This window comes from Desmodus rotundus, chromosome 7 (assembly GCF_022682495.2).
Source record: "Desmodus rotundus isolate HL8 chromosome 7, HLdesRot8A.1, whole genome shotgun sequence".
Classification (NCBI taxonomy): Eukaryota; Metazoa; Chordata; class Mammalia; order Chiroptera; family Phyllostomidae; genus Desmodus; species Desmodus rotundus.
Genome location: NC_071393.1, coordinates 16,766,329 through 16,779,724, shown reverse-complemented (window position 1 = coordinate 16,779,724; position 13,396 = coordinate 16,766,329). Strand labels below are relative to the sequence as shown.

Sequence of the window (13,396 nt, the reverse complement as noted above, 5' to 3'; positions counted from 1 at the left end):
GAAATGTGGAAAGAATTGTACAGTGAATACCTATATACCCACATCAAGATACTGCAATCATAACGTTTTAATAAGTGTGCTTTACCACATATCTACACACGTTCTCATCGACCCGTCTGTTTGTTACATAATTGAAAGTAAATTTCAGACGGTAGTATACTTTCTTCCTAAATACTACAGCATGTATACCACTAACTAGAATTCAATATTTACTTTTTTATAAAAAAGTTTACACATAGTGAAATGCATAAAGTTTAAATGTTACCATTCGATGGGTTTTGATGAAAGTATACAACCATGTAACCAACATATATTAAACGATAAAACATTCCCCATCACCTTAGAAACTCCATTCATATCCCTCCCCAGTCAATCCCTGCCCTGACATCTGCCCGAAGGCAACCACCACTGATCCGATTGTTTTCACCACAGATCAGTTTTGTTGTTCTAGAACCTGTTGCTAATGGAATCACAAAACATGCTCTCTTTTGTGCTTGCATTGTTTCACTTAATCTCATGTTTTCAAGATTTATTCATGTTGCTGCGTGTACTTTGCAGCTCACATGCCCGTTCTTCCACTTGAGCTCTTCTCCGACTTCGCTGCTATGAACGAAACTGCTGTGCACATTCTTGTGCGAGTCATTCTGTGGACTTACGTTTTCAGTTTTCTCAGGAAACATCTAGCAGTGGACTTGCCAGGCCACAAGGTCAGTGTATGTTTAGATTCTAAAGAAACTGCAAGGCCTTTTCCTAAATTGGTTATAACATTTAACATTTCCAACAATATGTGAAAATCAAATGTATTAATTACATCCATATATGCCATATCTGCTACAATTTCTGCTTTTAACAGTCATATGCATATTAAAGAGATTATGAGAAAACAATGTAAAAGTAGCCTTTTGTATTTTCCACCATATTTATTATTTATAATTATTTATTTAATTTATATTATTCCTTTTCTCCTGAAGATCTGAGTTTCCATTTCATATCATTTTCCATCAGCCTGAAAATCTTCCCTCAGCATTTCTTACCGTGCAGGTCTGTTGGTAATTTTCTTCGTTTTGACTTATCTTAGAATGTCTTTATTTCGCTGTCATTCATGAAAATTATTTTTGCTGGTTATTGAATTCTGGGTTAACAGATGGTCTCAGTTTTTCTTCCAACATTTGAAAATTCTGCGGCGCTGTCCTCTGGACTCCATTGTTTCTCATCAGAAATTAGCCATCACTCGTTTTGCTGCTCTCTCTTTTGTAGTGTCATTTTCCCCTGGTAACTTTCAAGATTTACTTTTTTAAATAATTGGTTTATAGCAGTTTCACTATAAAGTACATAGATATGGTTTCCTTCTTATTTATTCTGCTTGAGGTTAGTTGAGTTTTTAGAATCTGTAGATTTATTTATTTTTACTACATTTAGGAAAATTTTAGCCATTATTTCTACAAATATTCTTTTTCCATTATTTTCTTTATCTTGTCTTTCTGCAACATATATGTAAGACCCTTTGATATTGCCCCCCAATACACTGAGGCTCTGTTAATTCTTTTCAATCTATTTTCTCTCTGATTTTTAGAACAGATAATTTCCACTGACCTATTTCCAAGTTTATGCCTCTTTCTCTGTCATCTCCAATATCCTATTAAACCCATATAGTGAATATTTTTATTACACAGTTCGTATTTGTTAGTGCTAAAATTTCCATTTTACATTCTTTACTTTCTTATAGAATAATTTCTATTCCTCTGTTAAGATTTTCTATTTATTCATTCATTGTGACCCTATTTTACTTTCCATATTTGGACATATTTATAACTCTTTCATAACCCTTATCCATGAATTCCAACATTTGAGTTATCTTGGGGGTGGTCTTATTGAATGCCTTTCTCTTGAATATGAATCATTTTCTGGTCTCTTCATATGCATAAAATTTGGGAATATATACTGGTCACTGTGAATGATACATTGTAGACAGTCAGGACTTTGTTACATTTTTCAAGTGAGTATGAACTTTTATTTTTTTTTGTAGACATTTAACTCCAATGAACTCAAACAGCAAGCTGTTTCCCCTGAAGTGAGCAGCAGCTGAAATCCAGTTCTTTCAGCCTTAGATGAATTGCTTGGAATCTGCCCTCAAATGCTTACTTCGGGGGTTACCCAGAGATCTGGTCATAACTTACAGAACTTGGGGCTCCCCCATATAGCTCTCTCCTTTCCAGGATTTGCTCCTCACTTTCTGGTTGCTGTTATGAGCCCAAACTCTGTCCTCCGATTCCACAGCCAATAAAACTACAGGTTTCTATACATATTTTAACAACACTGTGAGGTCTGGTGCTGGCACTCTGGCAAATAAAAGACATTAAAAAACAGGTAATTCATCTAGTGTTATTCCAAGTGTTAAATTCTCCTCCAAATTCTGCCTGCTTTGGGTTACTCTCCAGCTTGTGGTTATTATATGTGGCTGGGCTGATATGAGCTGCTTTGCCATTATTTGAAGCAGAACCTTCCCTCTTTCCTTTTGTATCTAAAAAAATATAAATGATTCCAGTATAAACAGTAGGTACTATGAAAAAGTGAAGGTGGTCTATGACTCACAATGATGCACTTTTGCCTTTTGATTAATTTAAAGATTAGAGCTACAAGAGACTCTAGAAGCACTTATTCAACAGAACTGATACAGTAAATTTTTTCTGTGCTGTCCAATATGGCAGCCACTAGATACATGGGCTATTGAGCTCTTAAAATGTGGTTATTGTGACTGGAGAACTGAATTTTTTTGCTTTAATTCTAATAAATTTAAAACAACCACATGTGGCCAATGGCTACTGCATTGGGCAATACAGCTCTAAAGATCATGTGATCTGGTGCCCCTATTTACAGATGATAGACCATCAACCAAGAGGTCTTCCCATAATATATGGCTGGTAGGGGCAAAAGCAGGACTCAAATTTAGACCTCCCAATTCCTAGTCTGAAGTTCCTTCTGCTCCATAGAGGAAGAGACTACAAAATTCTGTGGCTGAAAAAGGACAACCAAAAATATAACAGGCAGAGTGATGATAAAGAAGAACTTAAAAAATGGAACAGCTGAAAGCAGAATGATATGTAAACATATCATGCATTACGTATACAGCAGTTACCCCTTAAGAGTAGGGGATACATTCCAAGATCCCCAGGGGATACCTGAAACCACACATAGTACTCAACACTACATATAATATGTTTCTTCCTATACCAGATCCATCTGGAAAAAGCCCAGCCATTGTTAACATAACAAGAATGGTTTGCACAACACTGATGTAACCTGGCAGCCAAGGAGAGTGGACTGGAATGCACATGTGTGAACAACGATGACTGCACTGTACTAGTCAGTGGGTGCAGTAGATGCTATTGAGTGAGCATGTGTACTGTGTGGCTGTCACATTCAAAATGACTGAGCAAGTAGAGCGACAAATTTGCATCAAATTTTGCATTAATCTTGAACATTCCTCTGTGGAAACTATTGGGATGATTCAGAAGGCCACAGCTATGGGCAACTGGTGATTGGCAGCTTCATCCACTCATGCATCACATCTCGTGTAGGGTCTTTTGGTAAAACATCAAATCACCCAGGTGACTCAGCCCCGCTACGCCCAGATTTGGCATCCTGCAACTTTTGGATTCTCCCAAAACTAAAATCACCTTTTAAAGAGAAGAGATTTCAGAGCATCAATGAGATTCAGGAAAATATGATAAGGCAGCTGATGGCTATTGGGAAATCTGTGTGAGGTCCCAAGGTGCCTACTTTGAAGGGGACAGAGGCATCATTGTCCTCTGTACAATGTGTCCTGTATCTTGCATCTTCTTCAATAAAGGTTTCTATTTTTCATATTACATGGCTGGATACCTTCTGGACTGACCTCATATGTACATATCTATCATAAAGTTTGATTTATAGATTAGGCACAATAAGAGATTAAAAACAGTAACTAATAATAATATAGAATAATGATAATCTATTGTATATGTGAATGTGGGCTTCCAAAAATATCTTATTGTGCTGCATTCACCCTTCTCCTTGTGACAACGTGAGATGACAGAACTCCTCATGACATTGAGAACTTTCAGTGTGTCACTTAAAGGAAGCACTTTACGGCTTCTCTTTGGCATACCCAAATTACCAGCATCACTACTCTTGTGCTTTGGCAACATTTTTAAGTAAAATAAAGGTTACCTGGACATAACTGCTACACCACAACAGTCAATCTGACAACCAAAACAAATGCTAAGTGACAACAGGCAGCTAACGTGTACGGCATGCTTACACTGGACAAGGGGATGATCACGTCCCAGGCAGGACAAGCAGGAAAGCGTGAGATTTCACCACACTACTTACAGTGGCATGCTATTCAAAACTTACTAATTGTTTATTTCTGGAATGTTCCATTTAGTATTTGTGGACCACTGTTGACCACAGTTAAAGAAACCATGGAAAGCAAAACAACAGCTAAGGACACACTACTGTACACACACACACACACACACATATTCACCAGGCAATAACTACTTTATCAGTAGGAAAAGACAGCCTTCCATTACCCACTACAGGCTCAAAAGGTCTGGCTCAGCTGACATAATACAAAGAGCATAATCAAAAAATTGATACCCTATCTCCATTCTTCACCAGTGTCTGCTTTCCAAATCCTGCAGTCTTCAGTGATTTGAAGAGTTACAGCGTAACAATCTTGTTTCCCAAAGCCTGTGACACACGCCACTGCAAAGGCTGCCAAGCATTCCCTTCCCGAATGTGACACTCCCTATGAGGACATGGCTGTCAGCGACAACAGAATGCTTTGTACCTTTTAAACCACACTCCTGCACTACGGAAAGTGGAACAATCATCTCACTGCATTTCTTTTCTCTCTCTCTGTCTCTCCGACTCTCCGTCTCACACACACACCCCACAAACCTTGGTGTGGATTTCATATTAGCACCGCTAATACAGTAATATACATGGCGTGGAAGATGTCTGCAAAAAGGTCCAAGAAAAATAGCATTGTTTTTGGAGAAAGTGCTATGGTCAGGATGATGTCATTGAAAGCCATCTAATGAATTTCCTGTAGCCACATCCCAAAGAAAATCCAGAAAGCTCAGTTTTCTCACAAAGTCAAATAGTCTTTTTTTTTTTGGGGGGGGGGGTCAGTAACTTCCTGTGAACCCACAGGTGCCATATATTGATAGTGATTATGATTTACCTTTAATCTTTAAGACCAGAACAAATGAAATTGCATTTTAAAAGGTATTTTATGTGGGAGGCATTATGAGAATATAGAAAGTACCCTTATGAATGTGAATTTGGGATTTCAGTTATTCACAGCAATGTAAGTGCAATAACGAAAAGATGAGGAAGCTCAGTTGGCATTTACTACTGGGCTTCATAAGCTTCATCTTCAGCTCTGAGTAAAACAAAGACCACCATTCATGAAAACCAAGGAGAGGAGAGCACTCTTTGCCTATGGTAAGCCCTCAATGTTCTTCCTACAGGTCAAAAAGCATTTATCAACACTGGACTGGAATACTACAGGAGGTTTGCCAGAAGGTTTGAGCTCCTTGAGGGCAAAAACAACGACATACTCCCCTTTATACCTAAAAGCACTATGGCACCTGGAACACAGTAAACACCCAGCAATCATGTGCTGAGTGAGTGAATGAATGACTACCAATATGAACAAGCTGTTCTCCTTTCCCTCCAGAGCTGTCAGTTACACAGTGGGGAGAAGGCCAGCATTACAAACAAACAAACAGTAAGTGAAACTGAGGTATCACTCTGGCTATGGTTTGCCAATCAAGTTGAAAAAGAAATCTAATATTGATATTAAGCTTTATGGATTTAGAACAGCCTTTTGCGGGAAAACCTGTTAATCTAAAATATGTTTGGTACCTGTTCACCCAGAGGCCCCACTTGTTAGACAGCACTCTAATCCTAGATGTACCCAAGAGATTTAACCAAGGTGGGTTTTTTTCCCTGCAACCGTATTTGTAAAAGCAAAATAAAAAACCTCTCTCAACATCCTATCAGCAGGTGAATGGTGCATCCATGATACATACTACCACACAGAAGTTTAAAAAAATGTAACTGATTTGTACATGCTGATGTGAAAAGAGGTTCAACACTACTAAGTGAAAAAAGCATTTGGAAAATGATGCCATATTCCAATATTTGAAAAACAAAACCATAAGAGAAAATGGGCTAGAGCCATACTGTATAATACAAGCATAATTTAAACTTCCTAGTGACTTCTGGCCAAGATGGAGGTGTAGGTAGATACATTTTGCCTCCTCAGACAACCAAAAGAAGGACAAAAAACAAATTTAAAAGCAAAAAAACAACCACACTGCCAGAAAATCAAACTGTATGGAAGTATGAAACCAAGGAGTTAAAGAAGAAACATTCATCCAGACTGGTAGGAGGGGGCAGAGAGAGGCAGCCAGGGCAGAGAGAATGCACAGCCAGGCAGTGGCTGGAGGGCAGGGTGTGTGAGGCGGACTGGGTGGTCCCACATTCCTGTGCAGATAAACTGGGAGGAACAACTGTGGAGCAAGATAGACCACACAACACAGGGTTGCAATGCAGGGCGGGGGGTGGGGGCGGCAGGCTGCGGGCATGCGGGAATAAAGACTTCAAACCTCTGGCTGTATGCAAAGCTACCCAACAACATAAACAGCACCTTTTCCAAGGATGCCCAGTTTACTTGAATATCTGGGGAAAACAATTTTACACTAAAATAAGCACTGATGGGACACAGACATATGCAACTTTCATATGAATCATTGAATGATGACAATGATGATGCCAATAATAACAGTAGCATCTTTTTTGAATCCTCACTACATCTCAGATACTGTGCTAAACAAGTACCTTATATGAACTAACTCATTTGATTCTTACAACAAAAAGCAAAGTACTTACTGTTAGAATCACTTCCTTCCTCTACATATAGTTATTTACTTAGACATTTGTGTTTCCATATATCTTTTCTTTATTTTTTATTAACTTAAAAATTCCTTACATTGCTGATGACATGACTTGGTAGAACTACTTTAGAAAGCTGATAAAATCTAATAAATCTAAACATATGTATGACTAAACACTTAACAGATACAAGTGCTGATGTCTATCGAGAGATACCTGTTGTAAGAAAGTCTATAACAGCTTTTTCATAATAGCCAAAGAATTGGAAACAACTCACATGCTCATTGCACTTAGAAGAGCTAGGTAATTTTCATGGTCACATGTTTCTAAGTAGCCAAGCCAAAGTTCCAGGGCAGATTTGTCTAACATCCAAGTTCATACTCTCAAACACTTGAAAGACATTATCTACTTACAGCAGCAGTTTCAAGATACTCTCATAGTTGCAAATAGTAGACACTTTCTCTCTCTGTTGCTTATAGGAGAGTATTAAAAGGTATGAAAAGTTCTTAGAGAAGGATACTGCAAAAGTCCAGGCAAAAGATGGCAGAAGAAAGGAGCCAGAAAAGAGATTTCTGTTATAGAAAGAAGAAACCCAGTAACAAACCAAACATGAGAGTGAGGTGGTGGGGGCAACAGGGCAACTGTGAATGTAGACGTGGGTACAGATCAAGGGCTGTCGAGAACACTGCATTGAAGATGGCTGTCCAAGCAGCAGCTGAATAAAGAAATATGAAGCTCAGGAGAGAAATCAGACTGATGGAAGAAAAAAAAACCTTCAGTAATCAGCATATTTGCATATCAGATTCCCTGAATAAAGAACATCGTCTCTAGTACAATATAATTTATGTACTCTTCTGTCAATTCTGACAATTAATATTAGCTCACAGGAAGGTCTCTGTGGGCACCTAAAATTAATTTTGAAACCATTAAAGCAGACAGAAGGTTACTTAGAATGAAAAAATCCTATGGAGATGGTATCACCTCTTCTATTATATATCTGAGTAATTGTATTAAGAAAAACCCTATTCCTCTTTTTTATAAAAAGATTTTATTTAAAAAACTAAGCAAAGAAGAAGAACAGAGCTAGAATCATGGATATGGAGAGCATTTTGATGGTTGCCAGATGGGAGGGGGTGTACGGGACTGGGTGAAGAAGTGAGGAGATTAAGAAATACAAATAGGTAGTTACAGAATAGCCATGGGGATGTAAAAAGTACAGTATAGGAAATGGAGCAGCCAAAGAACTTACATGCATGACCCATGGACATGAACAATGGTGTGGGGATTGCCTGAGGGAGTAGGGGGTACTAGTTGGAGGGGGGCTAAAGGGGAAAAATGGGACAACTGTAATAGCATAATCAATAAAATATAATTTAAAAAGGAAAAATAAATAAATTATACACATAAAGAAAAAAATAATAATAATTACTGGGACATTGGTAAACCTAAAAACAAAAAAAAGATTTTATTTATTTACTTAGAGAGAGGGGAAGGGCGGGAGAAAGAGAGTGAGAGAAACATCGATGTGAGAAACATTGATCAGTTGCCTCTCGCATGAGCCTCAACCAGTGACAACACCTGCAACCCAGGCACATGCCCTGATTGGTTATCAAAGTGGCGACCTTCTGCTCTGTGAAATGATACCCAACCCACTGAGCCACGCTGGCCAGGGCCCCATTCCTCTTTAAGGTAAGTGGACAAAGTGGTTTCAGGCTGCTATCTTGCTATGTGGGAATAATCTTCAAATGCATTACAAAGAAGTAAGAGGTGGAAAGATGCAGCTTGGTATCCTTGCCAATCACAGCATTCACAGCATTAGGTTTTGCTTCAAAAGGCAGTTTTCCATATTTTATTTCAGTATCAAAATACAGCTGACACTTGAACAACCTGAGTGTGAACTTCATGGGTCCATTACGTGTGGATTTTTGCCAATAGATACACAGTCAGCACTCAGCATCCCTGAGTTTCACATCAGTGCATTCAACCAACCATGGATCGAAAATGCTGTTTTTCTAAATCCATAAATGGAGAGGGACAGCTGTATGCAGTTCCTATGCCATTTTATACAAGGGACATGAGGACCCACAGATTGTAGTATCTCTGGGGGGTCCCTGGATACTGAGGGACAACTATAGTTAAATTTGGGGGAGTCAAAAGTATACTTAGATTTTCTGTTGCACAGGAATTGGTGCCCCTAGGCCGAGCATTGTTCAAGAATCAACTATAATGCAAAAGGGAAATCAAGGTACAATTTGAGGTCACAGATACAATGCAAGAGTAGGATAACCATAAAAAAGTAAATTCTCTGCACTTTTTATACTCAAAAGGATATTCTTTTTGGGATGCTTTTTGTGTTTTGAGAGAGTTCTCAAAGCTCTAATCCACCCAATAATTCAGAAAAAAATAGTAGAAAAGAATTGCACAAAATTACAGTATGGGAGCAGATGAAATAAATTATAATAAAGCCTTTCAGCAGTAGAACATTAAATAAAAGGAAGACATGTTTAAAAATTAGTGGAAAGCCCTGATCAAGTGGCTCAGCTGGTTGGAGCATCGTCCCATACACCAAAAGGTTGCAGGTTCAATCCCCGCTAGGGGAATACACGGGAGACAACCAATTGACATTCCTCTCTCACATTGATGTTTCTCTGTCTGTCTCTCTCAAATCAATTTACAAAATATATCTTCAGGTGAGGATTAAAACAAACAAACAAATTAGTGGAAAAAATTAATAAAAAAACAAGTTATAAAACAGTATTACAATAGGATTTCAACTTTTGTTTGAATAGATATGAGCATTATAACTGCATACATGACCAAAAGATTATACCCAAAATATTAACAGGATGGTAGGCTTACTCTTGTTTTTTTCCTGTAATTTCTTATGTAATTGAACAAAACTAATAAATATTACCTTTTATAAAAACTGAGAGTCTATAACTACACCAAATAAGATCCTGAAAAAAATCTGACCTTTGCTGAAGGCATGAACGATCTTATCACTCGGCAAAATGTGACCGACATGCTGACCAGTGCTCAGACCTACATGCCAGTCTCCGTGTCCCGCTCAGGGGCCAGCCTGAGTTCCACCCATCTCACAAAGCTTCCTCAAGTGTACACCAGTCTCTGTCTCCTTCAGAATTCCAGAATCTCAGCAGTGATTAAGAAAACATTATCATTTTATTGCTCAGGCAGTTTTAATGTTCTTGCTGTGTTAAAGCTCTGTCTCGAAGAGAACAGAAGCCCCTTAAGGAGGGTGACCACACACCCACAGCCTAGACCTTGAACTTCAGCACAGTGTTCTGCACACCTTAGGTGCTCTGTGAGCAGACGTCACACTTAACTGACTTAAATCCCAGAAGACTGGTCAACCAAAACTGTACCTAAGAAATATATATATTATTGCAATAGTTCCCTTTAGACATTTTATGTATTCCTTTAAGTTCTGACCAATATTAACTCCAGTCTTAACAACTGGTGGCTGGTTTCGGGGATACGGAAGTAAAGATTTCCAGTTGATTTCAGGCTAAAAGCAGCACTCAAATACAACCTTAAAAAATGAGAGAAATTGTAAGAAAATAACATACCATTTATCAAGAAAATTAATGGTACCTAAAATTCCAGAGAAGAGGCACACAGTGAGAGAAAAGATAAATTCTATAGGTCAGTCTAGAAATCAGATAAATATGCCTTGAGAACACAGAGCAAAAGCAGAACATCCCAGAACGAGGCTTCTGCCAAGGTCAAGCTATGGCTAACTAGCAACCACAGTAGGCCAGAGTGATAGGAACAGCCAAAACACGGTTGTAAAAATTGTTTAGGTTTTGATAATCACAAACTTGGAGAAGACCATTAATTAGTAGCTGGACATCTTTATCTATCCCCAGAGAAGAAGGAAATAGATTTAAAACACAGTCTCAGGGTTCCTGACCTACAGACAGGGAGGATTTCCCAGTAGGTAGGCTTGTGAACTGCGGCAGTGGTAGTTAAGCACAGGCCAATAGAAAAGGGACAGAGGGTGCCTGTGCTAGGTCACTTCTAAAATGGGAAGGTCTGGGGGACAGAGTTGGAACCAGCATTATTCTCAAGGTCTCTTCCATCCTTATAATTCAATGATTTCTTCATAATATTGTACAGCAAAGGTTTATACAACCCAGAAAGTAGAGGCTATAGAAAATTACACTATTAAGAAGAGGGAAGGCAGAAAAATTTCACTTCTTTTTTGATACCTATGACAATCATATGCCCCTAATTTAAAGTCTTCCTACCCTATCCAGTAGATGAGCTAATACATATATCCTAAAGGTTAGGAAAATAGAGTATAAATAAGTCTGATCCCTCTTTTTATTCTCTTAACATCAAGAAATCAGATCATCTGGCTGATAGAATTGTTTATAATCTAAGAGTAAATTGGCAAAGAGAAAAGTGTTTAGGTAATTCTCTTGAGAGTAAAATTGCCAACAGTTCATGGCCTTTAATATTCTATTTTGGTAGCTGTCAAAGGCCTTTTTGAAACTTTGGATGGATGAGAGAAACTTTGTAGAGGTTCAGTCTTCCCAAGCAGAGATTCCAGCACAGGCTGCTTTCTCCTCCAGTTTCTTCCTAGTGTTCTAGAGACTTGAAGATGCTAATCATTTAAATAATATAATTAATCATCATAATGTCCCATAGTGAAATTCTGAGATACAAGTGTAACTAAATACATTTCCCAACATATAGATTGATTCATAAATGTATTGTTGCCTTTGCTATTAACCTTCTTTTCCTTATTAAAAGTATTATATTAAAAGCTACCATTTATAGAATTCCACTATGGAATTCTAGGTATCATGCTAGGTGTTTTACATATATTATTAATAATCTTATCACAACTGTATATGGAATAAATTGGACTCACTATTTGCTGAATAAAAATCAGAGGCAAAAAGGAGTTAAGTAATAACTTTCCCAAGATCCTAGAGCTAAAAAGTGCTACGGTGGGAATTCAAAACTGTGTCTACCTCATCCCCAAACTCTACCTCTTTCCACTCTACAGGTACTTTCTGATCAAGTCACATCTACTAGATATCAAGTCTCTGAGAATGTTACAATTCATTTCTCTAATAAAGACTAGGGTAATATTTCTTTATCATCACAATTCAAGTCCCTCAATCAGACTTAATATGTATTCATCACCTTAATTAAAAACCCACCAAAGAAGTGAAGAGTTTGCAGTAATACCAGTTCATCTCGAATAAAACACAATGTGTGCTTCTTTAATGTAATGAATATATCATGATAATAGAGATTTTTGCTAACTCTATGTATGTCTACACCATAGCACATTTGAATAGAATAAGAACAAAGAATCAGACCAAGCTGTTAGAGGCTGAGGTCAGAAACCATGTCTTATTTATCTCTATATACCTAAGGCCAATAGGTGGTAGATGTCCAACACCTGGTTGTTGATGAAAGATAGAAGCAATAATTACTCACTTCTGAAAGTAAAATTTTAAAGTACTTAAAACATTTTGAACAGCAAAAAACATTCTATGTTTCAAAAAACAAAAGTAATTTTGGTCTGCAGGTAAACTTCCTACCTCTCGATCCTTGAGTTTCATGGCGAGCACCAACTGATGCCTGTGGTTAGTGAGAGCCTCCCGATAATTTCCTTTGGAGAAGAATGCAGAGCCTAGATTCCCATGAGCTCGGCATTCTCCTGTCTGGTCACCTGATTGGGTTTAAAAAAAGATAAAACTTCTCTAAGTTATAGCATTATTTTACTATATAATGACCATCTTAATTTAAGAGCCACAGACTTACTAGCTAAGATTTCACTTGCCTCCTTTCAGAAAAGGACTTTCTTCTTCTATAATACTCGATGTGGGAGGTTATGGTCCTAGAACTTAAATCTCTGGCTAACAACTTCTAATGCTGTCATACAACTGCAGTCAGGGACATAAGTGTCCTGGAAATGAGAGGTTAAAAACCTTGACACAAGCCAGCTGCTCTTTGAGTCACCTCATTGCTCTGCTAATGACTTTTGGTCCCAAATAACCATCAGCTTGCTGGCTCAGTCATTTGACACCAAACCTACTGCCATATATTCCTTCTTTACAAGTGTGCTGATGGTTCACCATCTCCCTTCCCTTACTGCCATCCAGCAGGTCCTTGAATAATCACAGTAACAATGATCATAATTATAAGCCATACTCGCTGTACAAATGAGGCAATGGCCACACACAGAGCTTAGGCAACTTGCTGAAGGTCACACTTACACAGCAGCCTGGCTGCAGAATCCACACTCTGAGCCACTGCACTGTGCTGTCTCCTCCAACAAAATGACGGTGTGTTTTAATGTAGTCAAAAATGAAACTTAAGACAAAAGATTCACCCAACGATACTATCATTTGGGATATTACATCTGTAAGCCCAAGTCTCAGGAGGGCAATTAACATGTTAATTCACA

At 38.1% G+C, this 13,396-nt stretch overlaps 1 protein-coding gene across 3 annotated transcripts in view; it reads right to left on the bottom strand.

Moving 5' to 3' along the window:
- Positions 1-13,396, bottom strand: part of TTC28 (tetratricopeptide repeat domain 28) — a 569,569-nt gene that overhangs the window by 261,925 nt on the left and 294,248 nt on the right. For all 3 annotated transcript variants that reach the window (XM_053927916.1, XM_053927917.1, XM_024567189.3), the window contains one exon: positions 12,528-12,658. In XM_053927916.1, coding sequence (XP_053783891.1) covers positions 12,528-12,658 — 131 coding nt within the window. The remainder of the gene's footprint in view (positions 1-12,527; positions 12,659-13,396) is intronic.